The following is a 21543-nucleotide window of genomic DNA, read 5'->3' as shown; positions in this document are numbered from 1 at the left end:
AGCAAAAACTCTGTGAATGCCCATGAGTGGCCCAGCAAGAGCCTGGGATTGAACTTAAATTAAATATTTCTGGAGAAACCTGAAAATGTGTGTCTGCCCCATCCAACCTGACAGAGCTTGAGAGGTGAGGAGGTGAGTAAGGAGAAGAATTACAGATAATTGCCAAATTCTGATGAGCAAAGCTTTTCGTATCATATCCAAAAAGACTTGCGGCTGTAAAGGTGCTTCAGCTAAGTACTGGGTTAAAGGTATGAATACTTATGCAATGTACCTATTTCAGTTTTGTTATTTTCAATACATTTATGAAGTTATGACAGTTCTGTTTTTGCTTTGTCATTATGGTGTATGGAATGTAGATTGATGTGGGAAAAAAAGTAATTCAAAGCAGTTTAACATAAGGCTGCAACATAACAAAAGTTGATAAAAATGAAGGGGTATTAATTTTTATAGGCACCGTACATACATATATATATATATATGTGTGTGTGTTTTCCCCAACACACAATGGTTTTAAGTCAGTTATTTCTATCTTTTGCTGTAGTGTGTCAGTAGTAAATATCAGTTTACATTTCCTAACATAATTTGTCACATTAATTATAATAATCCATTGAGATTTTTGTTTGCACAAGGAGTCCAAGTCTGCTCCACCCAGAAATCTGATCCAATCATCAGTCTGTCTGGAATAAGATAAAGAAACACAACAAACTGAAACAGACTCAGTCCAGAAGAACTGTGGCAATGTCTCTAAGATTCTTCAAGAAACCTACCTACTACCTGAAAAACAATGTGCAAGGGCACCGAAGACGATGGCTTTTTTAACGCATAGTGTGTTCACACAAAATGTTTAATTTAGTTTAGAAGTTAATTAATAAAATCTATTTATCGCATTATTTTTGATGGCATCCTCACTTTACAGCATAAAACTTTGCACAGTACTGTAGCTTTGCAGGTTTCTTGAGGTGTTTTGGAGACATTGCCATAGTCCTTCTGGATTGAGTCTGTCTCAGTTTGTTCTGTTTCTTCATGTTATTCCAGACAGACTGATGATGATCGGATCAGATCTCTGTGTGGAGCTCTGTGTGGATCTGTGAAATCTCACTGGATTATTACAATTAATGGCAAAAATTATGCTTGGAATGCATGAAATGAATGTAAAATAATCTGCCGAAATCTACATAACCTCAAAGCCGCAAGGATCATAATTAAGATGAATAAATGTATGATGTTTGTTTGTTGTATGGCTTCTGCCATCAGTCATTGCATGCCATCACTCAAGGCAAGAGAGTCTCTTTAGAAAAAAAGTAGATGAGAAAGTTATCAATATTACAAAATAAACTAAATGTGGCATTAAAAATGGTAAAAGTCCCTCGTTTTTATAAAGTAACTGTCCAACAGCGACTCCCGCTGGTAAAGTTAAAAAGAACAGCTGAACATCATTTGACAAATAAAATATATTGTTTGTATCGTTACTGCCTTTGTTATTATTTTGGAATAAATGTAAAAATACATAAAAACTAACTTGATTAGATTTGTTTTGATAAACAGAATATTACAGTGTAAAAATACAAACTATAATTGTTTTTAGCCTTTTTTATGTAATGTTTAACCAGGGAAATATGACAACAGTAAGGTTATAAGTTTATAATATACACAGCATACTCCACTAGTATTTACAGAGTTAACAGCAGAAACGGCGAGAAAGACCTTGGCAGCTTTCACGAACTCTGGCAGCTGCCTTTGACTCCTGGGAAGAACTCTGGCAGCTGATCAATAAAAATGTATAATCATGACAACAACAATAATAATACTAATTGTGGGAACTTTGCATCATTTAAAAAAAAACGCCACCGTGAACAGTGTAGTTTTTAACGAGAAAACAGCAGAAATGGCGAGAAAGACCGTGGCATCTGCCATGAACTCTTGCAGCTCAATGCGCAAATTAAACACTGCATCCAATATATTGATTAAAGCGTTCCAAAATGCATTTTTTAAATGTTTGTTTTAAACAAACCCATCGGCAAACAGAAGCATACTGTCAGCCTAAGTGAATTCATTACCGTCTTCTAAAACAGCTGTGCTCTCTCTTGATCCTCAGGCTGCTGGAAACTGAACTGGCCTTCTGACTTAGAAATTACACAATAAAATCAATCAGGTTTCTAAATGTACAGACTTCCCTGCATCAACAAGAAAATTCCACACAAATTTAATAATGCTAAAAAGAAGATGCCTCCCTCTTTAAGAGCTGATAGTTGAATTACAAAAATTAAGTATAATAAACCTAGACAGCGAGTAAATTCACAAAGTTGCTCCGTATAAAGCTAAAACGGAAGGAATCCATGGTAGAAGAAAATCAATTTCATTCATTTTAATTAATAAATAAACAAACAAGTAGTTCACTTGCATTCTATATTATAATTAGTGAAGCAATTATTGTGGGTAAGTGAAACAGAATTGATATTTAATCAAATAAATCCTTTATTGCCATGTAAACAAATGTGTAAGGCCACTTGGAGATTGGTCCTGTGCTTAGATCAATGCCACCAGCACTTTTAAAGTTATATTTCATCTATAAATTAAAATGTCTAATCCGTCAAAATTACTCACCCATTTGTCTTCCAAAACCCATATGACTTTTTCTTCAAAGAGTAAATAAATGATTATTTTATCTTTTTTGACAGCCCTTGGTCTCCATCCACTTTCATTTTATGGAAGACATTCCTTTTGTGTTCCAAAGAAAAAGAGTCATACTGGTTTGGAGCAGCAGCATGAGGGTGAGGAAATGATGACCGAAATGAAATGTTCAGATGAACTAACCCAACCAGTCTCTTTTAAAGTCCTGTCTTCCCAAGAGCAAAGATCATTTATATCATGTCTGGGGTCAGTTGAGTACCTGTGATCAATGTGACCATTCATATAAGCCTTTAAGGGAAAACATTCCACAAGTCTTTTTAGGACATTCATGTCATTCTGGAACTAATAAAGGATCTCTTGCTCCTCTTCACCATTTGTGTCTTCACAATAGTCTTCTATTGTCTGTAGAAGAGGAAGCTCAAGGTCCGGGTTGTCTCTGACTTGTAGTTGTCTTACCATGGGGCCATTTCCTATAAAAAGACAGAAACACACACCCTAAGAACAATACCTGATCAAAACGATTATGGATTTAAAAACCAGCTTTGCACATTTTCTTTTTCTTAAAGGACCACTGTTTATTTACAAGTATCCATTTTTATCCAATCTAATATTGAAGCTGTGTTTAAACACAATCGATAATGCCAGCCAAGGTCCAATATTTGCTATATAATTTACTTAAAACATTTAATAATTTTTTTTTTTTTATTAATTTAATAAAAAAAAGCACGATGATGTAGAATTATATTTCACACATTACAAAAATAAAAATAGTTTTTCACATTACAAAGTAAAAAAAAAAAAAAAACTTTTTACAGGAAATTTACTGTTAACAAATAAGCACTGCATAGTCATAATGACTTTGACAACACAGTCAGCATGAAATGAAAATTCACCCTATCTATCTCCTAAATGCAGGTCTTATTGTGAACAATTAATCTGTACAAGTGTTTCATTTTTTCAAGAAAAAAGAAATTTCTTCTGCCTCCACTTTTGAATGCAACACCAACATCCCAAAGAAGCATAGAATAAAGTCTCCACTCTACATTTTTTCTTTTACGCTTATCATTTACCAAAATATAGAACTTGTCGCTACTTAAGTTTAGTCACAACCATTAACTCTGAAACCGCCTATATGCCCTGATTGTTCTTAAAAAGTTTTTCCATTTTATTATTTTAAGCATTTTGTATTTTGTCTTGTTGTCATTTTGTTTGTCATTTATAGTGAAATCCAAAACTATGCAAAACATCACAAATACTTACAGGCATAATCGGAATGAGTCTTACCTTTGTTGTAGTATGTTTTGAGGCCAACATGCAGTGATATGCCAGACAGACACACAGCAAAGCCCAACCAGTTAACTGTGCTCATTTTATCCCCCATGAACTCCACTGCCAGCAGCAGAGTGCACACCTCCTACAGAGAGAGACAGAGACAAAGAGAATGTCTTATTCAATATTCAAGGTGTAAGGCTAATAAAGGCTTTGAAACCATACTGTTGACAAATGGAGAAAAATAAAAAGATGAGGGATACAAAGATCTTCTGCTTTTTTTTTTTCCTCATAATTATCTGAAGGCAACAAAGATATATTCTCACCTTAAAAATGCCTGCAATAGACAGCGTCAGACAGGAGGTGCGGGACACCAGCAGGAACTCGGAGAAGCCCAGCCCAAATGCCAGCATTCCACCCACAGAGAGAGTCACCAGAGAGTAGAGCAGGTGGGAGAGCTCACTGACCCTGAAGAGCTTCTCTGTGGTACTCACACTCAGCCCTGCTCAGCAATCACAGGATGAAGAAACAAGCAAACAGATCTATAAGGATTGCAATGCCACTGATAACCAAGAGACATATTTTGCTAATTAATTAATTAAATTAATTTTAGGACTATTAAAATTTAGTCCACTGTGGTAAAAAATGATTCTTAAATTGTGAAGTAAAACTGTAAGTACCCATTATGTTAATATTTGTTGTATTTAACCTAAGCTGATTTAAAAAAAAAATGTAATGTATATGGTTATATTTTTACCCACTACAACATTATAATGTCTTCTATTTAGGTAAAATACGACCCTGACATTTCTTTGTGAGATTTGCACTTATGGAAGACAAAATACTAAAATACAGCTCAAATTAAAGACAAAAATCCCACACTTTTAACCGATTAAAAGTGAAAGTGAAGTGACATTCAGCCAAGTATGGTGACCCATACTCAGAATTTGTGCTCTGCATTTAACCCATCCGAAATGCACACACACAGAGCAGTGAACACACACACACACACACTGTGAGCACACACCCAGAGCAGTGGGCAGCCATTTATGCTGCGGCGCCCGGGGAGCAGTTGGGGGTTCGATGCCTTGCTCAAGGGCACCTAAGTCGTGGTATTGAAGGTGGAGAGAGAACTGTACATGCACTCCCCCCACCCACAATTCCTGCCGGCCCGGGACTCGAACTCACAACCTTTCGATTGGGAGTCTGACTCTCTAACCATTAGGCCAAGACTTAATGGCTTTAGCATTTCTTTATGATGATTACATGAAGATTTCTTTAAAAAAAATGATATACCTTTTTCCTGAGTAAACTATGAGCACCGCTATTACAAATTCTAACTTCAACTGGATGTTAGTCTGTTCCGGTCTCCTTAGGATCCCATTCAAATAAAGCCTATCTGTTTTTAATATAGCTAACATTGGCAGCTTCATGTCATCTACACACTCATTAAACTTTTGATGCACTGACAAATGATGGTAATTGCAACACTGTAAAGTGATGGCGCTATGGAGCCATGTGCTCCATACCTATTTTAATACTTCCACATTTTCCACATTATGGAGCCTACACTGCTGTTCAAAAATTTGGGGTAAAGTTTAAAAAAAAAATGCTCTACAAGTCTGCATGTATTTGATCAAATATACATTAAAAACAGTAATATTGTAAAATTTGATAATGTTTTTATTTAAAATATATATTTTAATATATTTCAATACATTGTAATATATTTAATAAAACTGGTGTCGGACTGACCCTCATTAAGAAGAAACAGAGGAAAGAGGCCAAGGAACATGAGAGGCTGCAGATGGTACATAGTGTCTATGGGGTTCTGAAGGCCTGTGTGGTAAAGACAAGGACATAAGAGTCACAGGAATTCACCACTTCACCATACAGACCAAACACAATTCATTACATGTTGACTTACCAAGCTCTGCTTTCTGCATGAGGACTTGAGTAAGAGTCCAGCGGATCCCTCCGATGAAAGAGGCCAACAGGACCATGATGAAACCCTCCAGATTAAACTGAGTGGACTTCAGAGTGAACATGAACAGACCACTGGCTATCAGCAACACCACGAGGATCAGGAATGGGTTCTGTTAGGTGCAAAAAAAAGTCAGGCAGCACACATTACTACAAAAAACACCAAGTCAAAAAAATACATCAACAGAAAATAAAATTGCATTCATGAATTTTAATGGAATCTTTAATGCAGCTAGAATCACAAGCAAACATGAACTGGTGTAAAATGCTTCCTATTACAACTGATTTTACCCTCTTAAACCACCTAATGGCTTGGCAACTGCATGTATTAATGATTGGTTGCTATAAATGTTCCAGCACAACTCTCAGAATATGTGAAAAGGTGTCATATGATGCTTTTTTAAAGATCATTATTTTGTGAATTTGGTGTAACAGAATATGTTGACATGTTTTAATGTTCAAAAAACAGATTATTTTTCAAATACTCTACATTATTGTAGGTCCTCTATGCCCCACATCTCTCAAACGCGTAGTTTTCTATGAAGTCCCTCCTTCTGACAAGCGCAGTCTCCTCTGATTGGCCAACTGACCCAGTGCATTGTGTTTGGCTTAACATTGCAAGCACTTGTTGAAAATGTAACGCCTTTCCATAATCGCGAGCTTCATATTTCAGAATAAATGTAAAAACAGTAAATAATGTCCTTAGTTTCACCATCATTTCAAGTCCGAAAGAGGAACAGAGTGGTGTGACAGACACAGTGATGAAGCTCTTATGTCTTTGCAGTACACAAGCCATGAACTGTTAAGACAGCTGTCTCCATTCTGTGACCCTGTCTCTCTCACACACACACACACACACACACACAGGCGTGCGCGCATTTGAACATTCAATAACAAATACTTTAACTTATAACAATTCTGATTCAGAAGCGCCAGACTTTCATAGCAAAGTCAGAATGACCTCCTCTCCTAGGTTCATTAAACGGTCGTCCATGTTGCTGTTCTGTTGCAAGACATGGCTGCTTCAACACTAACTGTGGTTACTGAAACCAAGCCTTCTTTCTTTGCGTGAACATTTGGGCAGCAAATATTTCCTCATAGTGACATAGACTTGTGGGGGCGCGTTAGAATGAGTCGTTTTAGGGGGGCGTAGCAGAGTCTTAACTTTGATAAAGAATATATTTTTGAATTTGAGACTTTAGTCTTTGCATCTTTACAGATCTTTATGCACCAAGAGCTTGTTACACTCCAAAGAGAAAGGAAAAATTTAAATCGCATCAAATGACCCCTTTAAGGTGCCAAAACTGGAGAGAAATCATCTAGCTTTAATGACACACTGCTTTATTTTCTTTCCCTTACTTTATTTTGTAAAACTGAAAGCCTTCAAAAGCAGTGATTTATCTATTTTATGGTTTGTGATATTTTGTTTTGGCTAGTAGAAATTCTAAATGGCTGGTAAATTGTAGCCAAACTGGCTTCTGAGTAAAAAGAAAAGAAGAAAAATTACATATATATGTGTGTGTGTGTTACCTGTTCAGGGAAAAAGTTAGAAGCAAAATAATGTCTTTTTGACTATTACATTTGGCAAGCCAACTACTGCTCAGCTAAATATAGAAACATATATCAAGATAAACACAAAAAATAAGTTGGGTTAACACCTCACATGCAGTTTTCACATTTTTGGTCTCTTTTTTTATTCAAATACTGAGTGTATTTCACACTTACCGGTTCCTCCAGTTTGAAGACCAGAGAGAAAAAGAGAATGAAGAGAACAGCTGAAGACTTGGTCATGGTGTACCTAGAAGAAACCCCAAATTCTCAAGTAGTTTCAATTTAACTTGCATTTCCTGAAACAAACACCAGTGTCTGTAGGTCAAGTGCTCAGATTTTAAGACCGGAATACATTACATGACTATTGCACTGATTTTGCCCCAATTTGTAGTCTGTAGGAGTTGAAATGAATTGCTAAAAGTCAGAGCCAGACTGCAGATTTTGGATAATTGGCGTTGATAGATTTCACAGAAAATAATGTAGAGTATGAAGAGAAGAAAGATTTTTAAGCTTCAGGCTATGATTTCATCCAGAGTGTGGTTTCATCCTGAAAATAACAAATGATTTGTATAATTTTAACAGTCACTGCACACTCCCATGACTTATTCAATTAAGTATGCATTTAATTACATATGCATTTAAAAATAGACAGCACTTTTCCATGTAAGACTAACAATTTCTATGAAATGTCTGAATGAAGTCTGTGACTGTGTTCAATATGGCATACTTGTTACATTACAAACAAAAGTGTACCATTCTTTTACAAAGGCTTGTTAATAAGGATGCATACTAGCAAACAATGCTACATTGCCCAATTAAACTCATCTCATGATTAATTAACTTAACATGTTGAACAGAACTGGATCAGCACTAAGCTGTCTTTAACTGCTTTAAGCTGTCTACACTCAGTGGAAAAGCGATATATTCTAGTTACACTAAGTGCAAATAATAATACATTTCATTAATATATTATATTGCTTCAATATTATTATTTAATATATTTGTGTATAATATCTACTGTATAAAGTGCTATAGAGATAAAGGTGATGTCATATGATTTGATCGGAAATGTGCCACAGAAATTAAGTTACATTTTATGCCCTACTAATTATATTGTTTATAGATACAGAGCAATAGTTCGTAGTTTACAGTAATATGTGTATATACATATAAAAGTGTTACATTTATAATACTATTCCCTGTTTCCAGTTCACTCACAATTTGAAGATAAAACGTTACATGGAAAATTCACATACTATTCACATTATACATACTGCAATAAAGTACGAGTTTTATGGTAGTATCCCATTCTGAACACTGCTTGTACTTGTACTGATTTCAGTGTTCTTGAGTTATATTTAGCAGATTCTGGCAAATGTAGTAGATCTGGGTATTCCTTGCATACAGACAATTTGCTTACTATTCACAGTATACATTCTGGATACTGCAGAAATAGTAAGAGTAGCATGACACTACGGCCTTTCGTACACAGCAAGTATGTCTGTTTTATGTTTGAGAAATAAGAATAAAATGCTGCCTTGAAAGCACTGTAAAATCAAATCTCTCAGGTAATAGCATGCTTACAAACTAATGGTGATGAAAAGGAAGCTCCAGTTGGACAATCCGATATCCAGCGCTGTTGCCAGGGCTGATGGACACAGACAAACAGTTGTACAAATATTATTGAATGATGAATCACCGTCTCAGTATAGTACAAAGTATATACTGTACATGCTAAAACTTGAATAATGGGGTTGTGAACATGATTCCCAAATACCCGAGCAGAGATCAAATAGATTCTCTACATTCAATTAGTTTGGACTTCACCCACCCAGAGTGTGTGTTGGACAGAAAAGATAACATGTTTTATCTCCTCAGCTTCCATTATGACACTCATTCAAACACATTTTTTGTACTTTGGACTTACTGATGAATTTTTTCCCAAAACAAACAAAAACTCCTTACCTGTCGGGGCCACTTTAGAAAGGTAAAGCTTCCAGGGAAGTGTCACTCGAGGCTTTCCCGTCCAGCATTGCATGACAAAGCGTGTCAGTGTGGAGAAACTGAAAATTATTACGAGATGGACCAGCGTCATGAACAGAGGAAAGTGGAAGTCCTGAAGCAGATAAAAAAAAAACAGACATTATACAAACCAAATGGACAAAAATAAGTGCAGGTTTTTACCCAGCTGAACTATATCTTACCCTCATGAGCCACTTGTTGTAGAATGTTATGCCAATGGAAAACACATAGTAGAAAAGCACCAGGCCCACGGTGCGCAGCGCCCTGCAGAACACCTGTGTCGGGCACGCCATCCTCTGGGACAACCCAGATCCGACACGGCACAGCTAAACACTATCAACAAGAGGAAGGCAAGAAGAATTAAACAGAGATAGAATAGTAACTCTGGGTAGGTTTATAAAAACATGCAGGGCCAAAGTTTGGTGTGCGCAAGTAGCCTATTTATAAAAGAAGCACTTGTTGAACAGTGCAACGTATTGTATCAGAACAGCTGTGCTTTTAAAATGTCTAATGAAGTGCGAGAGGAAACTTACGTTTTGTTTTGACAGGCGTTTAAGCAATAAATAAACTAAACATTGTCTCACGCACTTGCGAGCACTAAACCTAACTATAGTTACGTTACTTCACCTGATGCTGTTGACAGTTTGCACACGCTGGCTGTGCCATTTATCGTTAAGTCACGGCTAACCAGAACTAGCTAAGGTCAGCGACCACATTTTCTTACCTCACTGTTGACATAGTCCTCGAAAAACAAAAAGCTGGTAGCATTAAACTCTATGTAACCATCATCTGGACACGCGAGTCGTGTCAGAGCACCAAGTTAACATTAACGGGAAACTCTGCCATTCAATTGTAACGTTACCATTCAAATAACTGTTACTGCTCTTGTTTGTGAGCCTACAGACAGAAAGCCCTGTGTAGTTACTTCTGCTGCTGTGACGTGGACGTTGCTCTGCTGACAGTTGCTCTGCAGCCCGGGAAAATTTGAATCCTACACATAATGTTTTGAAATTAAAGCTTTTTCTGAATTTTTATTAAGCACACAAGAAGTACCAAAGACAAAATAAATGCGTTAAAATAGTTGACTGGTTGCTATGTTTAGCGCTGATCGGTTCGTTATTTTGATTCGAATCGTTTTGATGAATCAGTTGAACCGGTTCATGAAACAAATCGTTCACGAATCGGACTGACGCGATCTTCTTCTTCTTTGGTTTTAATGGCGGGTTGCGCACCAACTTCCAAGGTGCATACCGCCACCTACTGTGATGGAGTGTGAAAAGAATGAATAACCCTCCTATATCCTATTATCTAGACCACTATTCTTAATAGATCTCATGACTGCATGCATTTGTTTCCTTGAATTTGGACCATCATTTAATAAGCTAGTTATATTAAATTCTTGGCATCCTACTGCTTGTAACTCTTCCTTAAGAATCCTCCTTTGTATTTCATGTCTTGCATTTCTGCATAACATGCTCTACAGTTTCCTCTACTGAACAGACATCACATAGACTTGTGTCATGTTGCCCTATAATGTGTAAAGTGTGATTTAGATTTGAACGTCCTGTTCGTAAATGTGTGAAAATAACTTGTTCTTTTCTACTTAAGTTGTGAATTATTTTGCTTTTCTTTATGGTTTTTTGAACCTTGTAATAGTGGCGACCTTAATTACATGAGTCCCACACTGTCTGCCATTTCCTATTGCATGCTTCTGAAATTAAATGTTTACCTTCTGATCTACTGAGTGCAATGTTTATGTTTGGTTCTTTCATTTTAATTGATTCTTTGGCAATCTTGTCTGCTTCCTCGTTACCTTGAATTCCCACGTGTGCTGGTACCCACATAAATTTCTCTAACTCTAGTGCCATTAAAATAGCTATCATCTCTGCTGTATATACTGATGCACCATCTGTTATCCTTCCAGCCTTCCTCACCTCAAACTCTGGAACATAGAATGCAGCCCCTGTCCTTCCAGTCTCTGTACTCTTTGACCCATCTGTATAAATTTGAAGAAACGTGTAGTATGATTTTTTTATATACTCATATACATATGTATTTAACCTAACTGCTTCATTCATTTCCCTTCTGTTTTCATGTAATTTTAGGTCTATTTCCGGTTGATCTATTATCCAGGGTGGAATTGGGGATACTACCACTATTGGAGCAAATGATATTGACTCTACCCCAGCTTCATTAACCCAGTCCTTTATTTTCCATGCAAATCCCTTACCAGTTGCATTTAAAATTTCCCAGCAATCATTCAGAACTTCCATTACAGGATGACTATCTTTTTGTCCTTGTAGGTTTACCCAGTACGCCATTGCTAGTTTCTGTCTTCTTATACTTCTTATACTTAATGCCATTTCTGATGTCTCTACTTGTAATGCTGCAATGGGTGTGGTTTTAACTGCTCCTAAAATTAGTCTTAATGCTTTAGCTTGCATGACATCTAATTTCTTTAACAACGTTTATGATGCCGACTCATAAACAATACATCCATAGTCTAGGGTTGATCGCATAAGCCCAACATAAATGCCCTTTAATGACTGTTTATCAGCACCCCAATCTTGACCTGCTACTGCTCTCATTACATTTAAAATTTTTCCACATTTCTTTAATATAAAATCTACATGGTCCTTCCATGATAATTTGTCATCAAACCATACTCCTAGACACTTAAATTTTGACACTTTCTCTAAAGAAGACCCATATAATTTAAGTAGTTTATTCTCTTTAATTTTCTTCCTTGTAAATATCTGGTAACATGTTTTGGATATTGAGAATTTAAATTCCCATTCTAACGACCATTTTTCAACTACTTCTATAGCTTCTTGAATTTTATTCATATTAAAATATATATTCCTTCCTCGTTTCCACATTATACCATCATCTGCATATAACCCAGTGCTGATTCCCGGAGCCACTTTTCCAAATATGTCATTAATCATTATATTAAATAATATAGGAATAATCACACTTCCCAGGAGTTCCGTTTTGCACAGTTAGAATTTGAGTATCACCACCCACTTTAACTTGAATTGTTCTGTCAAATAAAAAACTTAAAACCCAATTATACATTCTTCCTTCTATTCCTATTCTCTCTCCCAATCAGCTTTTCCAAATTTCCATCTATATTGTTTTACTATCATACTTCTTTGCATTTCAGCTCCTACCATACAAATTATTGGAAAGTGGTCACTCCCAACTGAAGACTGTTCTTACACCTCCCATTGACATTTTGCTGCTATTGACGCTGAGACTATTGTTAGATCTACGCATGATTTTATATGCCTCCTAATGTCAAACCTTGTTCAACTACCATCAATTAAGCATACCGATAAATTGTCTTCCATGTATTCTTCCACCACTGTGCCATTTTTATCTGATTTTGGACTTCCCCATACCACACTATGTGCATTAAAGTCACCACACCATATCCCTATACCTTCTTCTTTACTCCAATTGTTACTTAATTCCATCAATGATTTTTGACAACAAGGATTGTAGTAATTTATTATTGTTACTTTTCCTAATGTTGTCCATACTTCCACCTTAATACATTCATATTGTGTATCTACCCTTATTTCCCTATAAGCCACCCTATTCTTTATAAACGTTGCACACCCTCCACCCATGGCTGGACTGGCCATTGGGCATACCGGGCATTTGCCCGGTGGGCCGACGTGCTTTTTGGGCCGATATCTCATACTCATACTTTTTTTTTTTTTTTTTTTTTTTTTTTTAAACGGCCCATAAAATTTGTACATCGGCGGCCCATTCGTTTTGTTTTGTTTTGCTTAATTGGCGGCGCTGGGTTTGTGCCGGTGTAATGCATTGGTCAAAGTCAGTGTTAGTTTTTTTTCTGACAGACCAGCCCATGAAACACGTAGATCAGCGGCCCATTGGCTCTTTTCTTGATTGACACTGGGCTGGCCCAATCACAATTTTAAACGAGTGAGCGAGCGGCAGCAGTGTCAGTGTGTATCTGTAAAAAAAGATGGAGAAGAAACGCAAGGAATGTGCAGATAAATAGCGTGAAAAAATAGAACCAGGCCCTTAAAGCAGACACTGTAAACTGTGTCAAAATATATGTTTTCTGACCTTCATCAGCTCCTGTGGCAGATGATGATAGTGAGGACGGAGGATCAGGAGAGAGATGAGAAAGTGTAGAGCCTGCGGTAAGCATAACTACTTTCAAAACACTTAGGCAATGTCATGAGTGTAGATTATTTCCACATCTGCATAGTTGACGATTACCGCAATTCACTAGAAATTTAATAAGAGGCATTTGTAAACCATGTTTTCCGCCAAAATAAAAGCTTGATGCAGTTTGCGTCAAAATAAAAGATCATGTGCTTATCTCTTTCAAGTATAGAAATTGGTACAACTAAATAAGAAAGTTTCCTTTATTTTTTTGTGCATTTGTTTTACAAAATATGGCTATTACTGTCATTGGATTAATATTATAACTATTATTATGTATAGGTGTAATGTAAATAGACACTGTAACTAAAAGAGGTTTGAAATTTTCTTTGTTTAATTTGCACACTGAATATGGGTTGGAGCTTTTAATTTTGAACTCTCAAAGTGCACCAGATTAATGAATTTAACATTAAAATGCACAACATTTTCTCACGGGGGGGGGGGGGGGGGGGGCATGCCCCCGAACCCCCCTAGAAGGACCGAGGACACACCACCATAGTTTTAACAAAAATCCTGTAAGAAACACTGGTATTGCTATGCCAGAGCCGCTTATAGCTTGTTTTAGGATTCACCGCTGTGGAGTATAGTTCAACTGTATTAATAAATATACAATTTTGACTTATTTCATCTGTTAACTCTCACTCGGTCCTATACTCACTCATTACATGGCATTAGTGGTTTTAATGAATAGAAGTTGGTATGCATATAATTAAGGGCGTGCAAAGATGGGTGGTGTTTATGATCATAAAGTGGGCCGGTCTGGGCAAAAATGCCCGGCCCGATTTTTTGTCCCAGTCCAGCCCTGTACATGAGTCATAGTACATGAGTTATTTATCTATTCTAAACCAACAACATTTTGACACGACCTGCAAATTAACATAATAGATAACAAGGCTTATTGTTGGACGGAAGCAATGAGACAAATACTATCCCATTATTTTCAGTGACTGTCTGCGTCCCGGCGCATAATAAAACATATTAAAATGATTTTTAACACTTGCATTGTCGCGTCCAATGAAGAAGGAATTTAGCTGTTGCTGCATGGTGCAGTTAACTCAACATTTGAGCTGCTGTCATCGGAATCCTGCGTGTTGCCAGATGTTGAAGGGGTTCTTGCTGTCATGGACCGCAACATAGTGCTCGTTGGCTTTAAAGCAGGGCACTCTCCTGCATTCTTAACACACCCTGAGGTGCACACGAACACATTTAGAGTGTCTGTAATGAGCCGATTTCCTGTATGAGAAAAGGAGCCCTATGATTGCAACTACCATCATTTAAATTTTCATTAAATTCTGAAATTATCGTACATTACGGGATTTTTTCATTATTGATCGTACATCGTACAGAGGTAAAACTTATCGTACAAATACGATATTTATCGTACGTCTGGCAACAATGGTTCACTATGATTTAGTCGGTTTCAGTGGCGGCTCGTCGGGTGAGGCAGGGGAGGCACAGTTTCCCCCAAATTTTGAGGTGAAAATGAGGAAGATTTAATGTTAATAAAATTCACTATTCACTTCAGTTCATGTCTCAGAATGTATATATTTTTGTTTGTAATTTCACAGTTGTAATACCATTTCATGAAAGCTTTTCTATCGCGAATGTGCCGAATTTGCTGATGTAATTACACCGCTACGTGAAAGAGAAGGGGAGGGGGAGGCCAGGAGAACCAATCAGCATCGAGTGTTCACTTTCAGCGCCAAAAAGCCATTTTAAAGTGGTTAAGCCAATAATAACAATCGGCAGGGATCCCCAGACCAATACATTTAGTTTGCCTCCTCTATTTTAAAATCCACGAGCCGCCACTGGTCGGTTTATTTCATTTAATATAGTACATCTAATATAACATCATACTAAGAGTGCAGTTGTTCTCCAGATATTAGCATAACAAATGTGATTTTGATTTTTATAAAAATTGAATAAACAAGAAGTTAATATTAAGTGCATTTTAGGCACCATATTGCCTGTTTTAGCTCTATTTCACCAACGGAAAAAGTTGAAAACTAACGGAACGGTCTCCATGCAATAGTAGTAAGGCTTTCCTCTTTGTACACATCCTTAAGTACAATTTTGCCAGTTTTATTGGTGTCCCCTTCAAAACTTGCTCGTGAGATATGTTATGTTTATTGTCCCCCCCAACATTTAGATGAGATTTTCGCCCCTGCTTTCAATAAACGATATTAATTATGCAGCCATCAATTGTATGTCCCAGTGATCACAGTCCTACTACTGATAACCTTATAAATCATAAAAGCACATATTTTTCTAAGAGTATAGCCAGCATGCTTAGTTTTGCTTATACTGTAGCTTAAACTTTACCTGAAGGTTCCTGCTCTGACTCAAAAACTGAACTGTCCACCCTCTCTTGTTCAACAGCAGGAGCACTAGCAGCACTAGTGCTACTGTTGCTTCCTTTGTCACCTTCAAAATAAATAAATAAGCATTGTAGACTAGGTTACATATTGTAGGCTAGTAATGGAAAATCAAAATTTCTGGTCAATTTTGGCACAAAAAAAAACTGTATCCCATATGTAAAACAGTGTGCTAGTTTGAACTTCTATCATTATATACATTTGTAATATTATTATTTTTTGAATAGATTTTATCTATTGTAAGTCGCTTTGAATGAAAGCATCCATCTGCCAAATGATTATGTAAATATTAGGGTGGAACAGTTCAACTTTTTCACAGTTTGGTTTGTTTCACGGTTTTAGAGTCACGGTTTCGGTAGCGTTGTACTGTATGTGCTATGTTTATGAAAAAACTACACTTTCAAAAAATATATATTTTATCATATTATAAAGTATATTCTAACTACAAGCAACAGCACAAATAAATACAATAGAGTAAAGATACAAATAAAATAAACTGACTTTCAGGGTTTTTTTAGGTAGGTCTTGCATTAGTTTTTAGGTACAGAAATTGAATAAAATAATCAGAATGAGCTTTATTCCCAGGTATGTTTACACATACGAGGAATTTGTTTTCGTGATAGAAGCTCCACAGTACAACAGAATGTTAGCGACAGAACTTAAAACAAATAATAAAAGAATAAAAAATACAAATAAGTAGGTAAGGAATGACAATGTTAAACAACATTGCATTTTGGACTATAACTTAAAAATTATTCTTTATTAAAGTTACAAAAGCTTTTTAATCAAGAGCAGTGAGTGATTTATTTGTTGTGGCTGTTCGATTAATATAAATACTGTCACTTTAAAATAAAGCACTGATCCAGTGTTCTTATTAGTATTGAACAAGAGTGAATGATTTGCCCAGGGTAATGTCTGGGAATCCAGAATGCGCATCCATCAACAGAAACATATATTAACTGAACCCTGTTTGTTTTACTTGTTAATATTACAGATGCTTTGTCAGATTTAAGCGGAACAGCGGTCCCAGCGTGTGACGAACCATGTGTGGAGAACCGAACGGTTCGGTTTTTTCGGTGAACCTTCCCATCCCTAGTAAATATAAATGTAATTCTGACCGACCTGCTCCCTTACTGGTAAACATGGCTGGGATTTTGCAGCGACTTGTGGCCAGGGCTTTTCTCATTTTTATACGTTCCCTCCCTGCTCCTCCTTTGCGTTTACGCTCCATTTTCTGCGCGATTTTCTAAGATAAAGCCTGCCTCGGGAAAATAGCCAGTTAGGCAGTGCTTCGCTGATGTTTAGTCGTGTGGTGGTGTCATTTTCGCTCAGCGATCGTCTGATTCGTAGATTCATAAGTCCGTCAATTAATTTGCATTTGCATACCAGCCTATTGCACGTCAGTCTGATCGACTGCACAGCGGCAGCCGGCAGGCCAGAATTACCGTCAGTCCACCGGGAAATGTCCCGGTGCTCCCGATGGCCAGTCCGCCCCTGCATCCTCCTTTCTCATCGTTTTACTCCAACCTTCTCCTCCTCCATTCACACCACAGCCGTCGCTTAACCCGCCACGCTGTCCTTCCTTCGCCCGGCATGCTGATCTGCGAGACGCTGAACACGCCATTTTCCCGCCGACACAGATCCTGACGCGATCTTGAGCGGTTCTCATCGTCTGAATCTAGAATAAAGTTGTCTTGTAATAATGTAATTACCACAGACATGGTCCGAGAACCGATGAGTGAGCTGGTAGTTTGTGAAGTGAACATTTAACTGATGGACACACGAAATTACACGAAAACTCCCTCCCAAATACAATGTGTTTATTAGTGTTTACGAAAGACAGAGAAAAATAAATGTAAATACAGAAGTAAACTAAATAAAAAAGACATCAGTTTAAAAGTTGTAAATGATCTTTAAAATTCTAGCAAATCTGGATTTGTTTTGTTATATGTACTTAAAATAACCAATAAGCATAAAAACTCAACTAATACCTTAAAACTATATAATCACTACGTTTGCCGCTGTGTATGTGAAATTTGTCAAAAAAAGTCACAATAACATATTATCAGATATATTTTATGATTCAAAGTAGCCTATACAAATACTTTTTTCTTTTTTTTTACAAAACCTCTACAGTTTTATTTAGAATATCTTACATACAATCGTATTATGTCGCGTGCATTAACAATGTAAAACAAAAATAATTATATCCACAACACGTATAAAAGACATAATGTGGCTAAATTGATTGCATGTAATTTTATTTAACAATAATTATAACTATTTAGAACAAATCCAAACATAAAAATACACTTCTTAATCTAAACTGCTTGGCAGCACTGATGGGCGAAACAACAAACAAAATATAACAGAGCATCAAGAAAAATAACAAAGAACAAAAACAGCAGCCAAGGAAAATAAATCTCAGTTCTAATCTAAATAAAGCCATGCATAAAAAGATAAATAATCAACACAAAAGTGTTCCTGTTGACTTTACTGTACAGTCGTGACCAAAAGTTTTGAGAATTACATAAATATTAGTTTTCAAAAAGTTTGCTGCTAAACTGCTTTTAGATCTTTGTTTCAGTTGTTTCTGTGATGTACTGAAATATAATTACAAGCACTTCATACATTTCAAAGGCTTTTATCGACAATTACATGACATTTATGCAAAGATTCAGTATTTGCAGTGTTGGCCCTTCTTTTTCAGGACCTCTGCAATTCGACTGGGCATGCTCTCAATCAACTTCTGGGCCAAATTCTGACTGATAGCAACCCATTCTTTCATAATCACTTCTTGGAGTTTGTCAGAATTAGTGGGTTTTTGTTTGTCCGCCCGTCTCTTGAGGATTGACCACAAGTTCTCAATGGGATTAAGATCTGGGGAGTTTCCAGGCCATGGACCCAAAATTTCAACATTCTGGTCCCCGAGCCACTTAGTTATCACTTTTGCCTTATGGCACGGTGCTCCATCGTGCTGGAAAATGCATTGTTCTTCACCAAACTGTTGTTGGATTGTTGGAAGAAGTTGCTGTTGGAGGGTGTTTTGGTACCATTCTTTATTCATGGCTGTGTTTTGGGGCAGAATTGTGAGTGAGCCCACTCCCTTGGATGAGAAGCAACCCCACACATGAATGGTGTCAGGATGCTTTACTGTTGGCATGACACAGGACTGATGGTAGCGCTCACCTTTTCTTCTCCGGACAAGCCTTTTTCCAGATGCCCCAAACAATCGGAAAGGGGCTTCATCAGAGAATATGACTTTGCCCCAGTCCTCAGCAGTCCATTCACTATACTTTCTGCAGAAGATCAATCTGTCCCTGATGTTTTTTTTGGAGAGAAGTGGCTTCTTTGCTGCCCTTCTTGACACTAGGCCATCTTCCAAAAGTCTTGGCCTCACTGTGCGTGCAGATGCGCTCACACCTGCCTGCTGCCATTCCTGAGCAAGCTCTGCACTGGTGGCACTCCGATCCCGCAGCTGAATCCTCTTTAGGAGACGATCCTGGCGCTTGCTGGACTTTCTTGCACGCCCTGAAGCCTTCTTTACAAGAATTGAACCTCTTTCTTTGAAGTTCTTGATGATCCTATAAATTGTTGATTTAAGTGCAATCTTAGTAGCCACAATATCCTTGCCTGTGAAGCCATTTTTATGCAACGCAATTATGGCTGCACGCATTTCTTTGCAGGTCACCATGGTTAACAATGGAAGAACAATGATTTCAAGCATCACCCTCCTTTTAACATGTCAAGTCTGCCATTCTAACCCAATCAGCCTGACATAATGATCTCCAGCCTTGTGCTAGTCAACATTCTCACCTGAGTTAACAAGACGATTACTGAAATGATCTCAGCAGGTCCTTTAATGACAGCAATGAAATGCAGTGTAAAGGTTTTTTTGGGATTAAGTTAATTTTCATGGCAAAGAAGGACTATGCAATTAATTTGATCACTCTTCATAACATTCTGGAGTATATGCAAATTTCTATTAAAAAAACTTAAGCAGCAACTTTTCCAATTTCCAATATTTATGTAATTCTCAGAACTTTTGGCCACAACTGTAGTATGACTTTACTTGAGCTTGACGCAGAAGAATCACTGGATTCATTTGTTCAAAAGAATCAATTCACAGAAATGATTCGAACGTTCCACCCCCCCCCCCCCGTCATCCAGATCTCCAGGGGGCGCTGACGGTTTCTTCCACTGGCGCGTCATGTGGAAATTAATTAGCAGTAATTCCTGTCTTTGCATTCGGTGGCTGGGGTGTTTTGTTTTGTTCCCGTCCGGTTTTCACAAGTAAGTTATACGTAAACGCGGTGTCTGTTATTCTCTTATAATATAGAACAATTGACGCTTGTGTTTTGAATGGCTGTTTCTAACCAGCGCGCTGCGTTTCGTTTAAAGAATGGCTGAAGAAGAGGATGATCCCGGGTTTGATGAGGATTTAGACGACGGAGGTAACGGGGCAGACTCGGGCCAAGGTAAAAGAAAGCGGCTTTTTTCCAAGGAGCTTCGCTGCATGATGTATGGGTTTGGAGACGACCAAAATCCCTACACCGAATCGGTGGATATACTGGAGGATCTGGTGATCGAGTTCATCACGGAGATGACACACAAGGCGATGTCTATAGGGCGCCAGGGTCGCGTGCAGGTGGAGGACATCGTGTTTCTCATCCGCAAGGACCCTAGAAAGTTTGCGAGAGTGAAGGACCTGCTCACTATGAACGAGGAGCTGAAGAAGGCTCGCAAAGCCTTTGACGAGGCAAATTATGGGTCTTGAAATAGGCCATCGGTTGCCATGTTGTCCATGCAATCCATGAAAAGGGTCGTTTTATTTTCGCCTATAATGGGATTTTACCTGTTGAGAACCCTTGTCCACTTTTCTTACAGCTTTGTGTTTATTCAGTTGCTTGCCAGTTCATACTTCATGAGTGTTCATTGTGTGTGTTTAAGATGTACAATAAAAATACATTTGTAAAACGTTTAATGCAACTTTTATTATTTTGAAAAGCATTTAAGTGCACCTTATCTTTTGCATTTTTTATTTTTATTAATATTATTATATTATGATGAAATATTTTGTTGTAAATTGAAGGGTTAATTCAAGTATAAAATTAATTGCTTTGCTAAATTGTGCCTGATAAAGCTGAGAAGGGGAAATCATTTAAAATAGTTGACATTTATATCTTGCCAATAGTGTAAATATAACTAATGCATGGAATTTGGGGAAATCTTGAGGTTTTTAATTTTAAATTTATTTATGTATGTGTTTAAACTATTTAATTTTCAGTGACATTAGGCTTTCTGTTTATATCTTAGACATGCAAATCACATTAAGACATGTATTATAAGCCAGATTATTATTATAAGACTCATTCAGTATTCTTTTTAACATTTGGTGATTTCGCCCCCAGTGTATGTCATGATCATAAAAAAGAGGAATTTGTAATGTACTTTGTCATCAGTTACATTTGTATTATTAGTCTGCATCCCCTTACTTTGCAAATAATAC

The 21543-nt window shown here is 37.1% G+C and overlaps 2 protein-coding genes across 3 annotated transcripts in view; one reads left to right on the top strand and one right to left on the bottom strand.

Moving 5' to 3' along the window:
- LOC132118142 (transcription initiation factor TFIID subunit 13) overlaps nucleotides 1-20844 on the top strand; it is a 254939-nt gene extending 234095 nt beyond the window's left edge. The window contains exons 1-2 of one of the 2 annotated variants that reach the window (XM_059527721.1): nucleotides 20184-20327; nucleotides 20436-20844. In XM_059527721.1, coding sequence (XP_059383704.1) covers nucleotides 20245-20327; nucleotides 20436-20811 — 459 coding nt within the window. In that variant the 5' untranslated portion in view covers nucleotides 20184-20244 and the 3' untranslated portion in view covers nucleotides 20812-20844. Of the gene's footprint in view, nucleotides 1-20183; nucleotides 20328-20435 lie in introns of those variants that run through there. The other variant, XM_059527722.1, reaches the window with a different exon arrangement.
- On the bottom strand, nucleotides 2351-10566 carry slc35c2 (solute carrier family 35 member C2). Its single transcript, XM_059527689.1, has 10 exons — nucleotides 10181-10566; nucleotides 9639-9789; nucleotides 9400-9550; nucleotides 9019-9082; nucleotides 7609-7681; nucleotides 5828-5996; nucleotides 5656-5739; nucleotides 4227-4402; nucleotides 3916-4045; nucleotides 2351-3101 (listed from the first exon to the last, which is right to left on the bottom strand). The coding sequence occupies exons 2-10, from the start codon at nucleotides 9747-9749 to the stop codon at nucleotides 2974-2976; spliced, it is 1086 nt and encodes a 361-aa protein (XP_059383672.1). The 5' UTR covers nucleotides 9750-9789; nucleotides 10181-10566; the 3' UTR covers nucleotides 2351-2973.
- Nucleotides 20845-21543: the final 699 nt, after the last annotated feature.

This window comes from Carassius carassius, chromosome 37, assembly GCF_963082965.1.
Source record: "Carassius carassius chromosome 37, fCarCar2.1, whole genome shotgun sequence".
Taxonomy (NCBI): Eukaryota; Metazoa; Chordata; class Actinopteri; order Cypriniformes; family Cyprinidae; genus Carassius; species Carassius carassius.
Note: the sequence above shows the minus strand (reverse complement) of the source record. Positions and strands in the feature narration are given on the sequence as shown.

Coding starts and splice junctions, on each gene's coding strand:
- slc35c2 (XM_059527689.1), bottom strand. CDS start 9,749: ATGGCGTGCCCGACACAGGTGTTCTGCAGGGCGCTGCGCACCGTGGGC. Junction 7,682..9,018: donor CTTTTCATCACCATTAGTTT/GTAAGCATGCTA, acceptor GGTTTCTTCTAG/GTACACCATGACCAAGTCTT. Junction 3,102..3,915: donor CAAAACATACTACAACAAAG/GTAAGACTCATT, acceptor GTCTTTTTATAG/GAAATGGCCCCATGGTAAGA.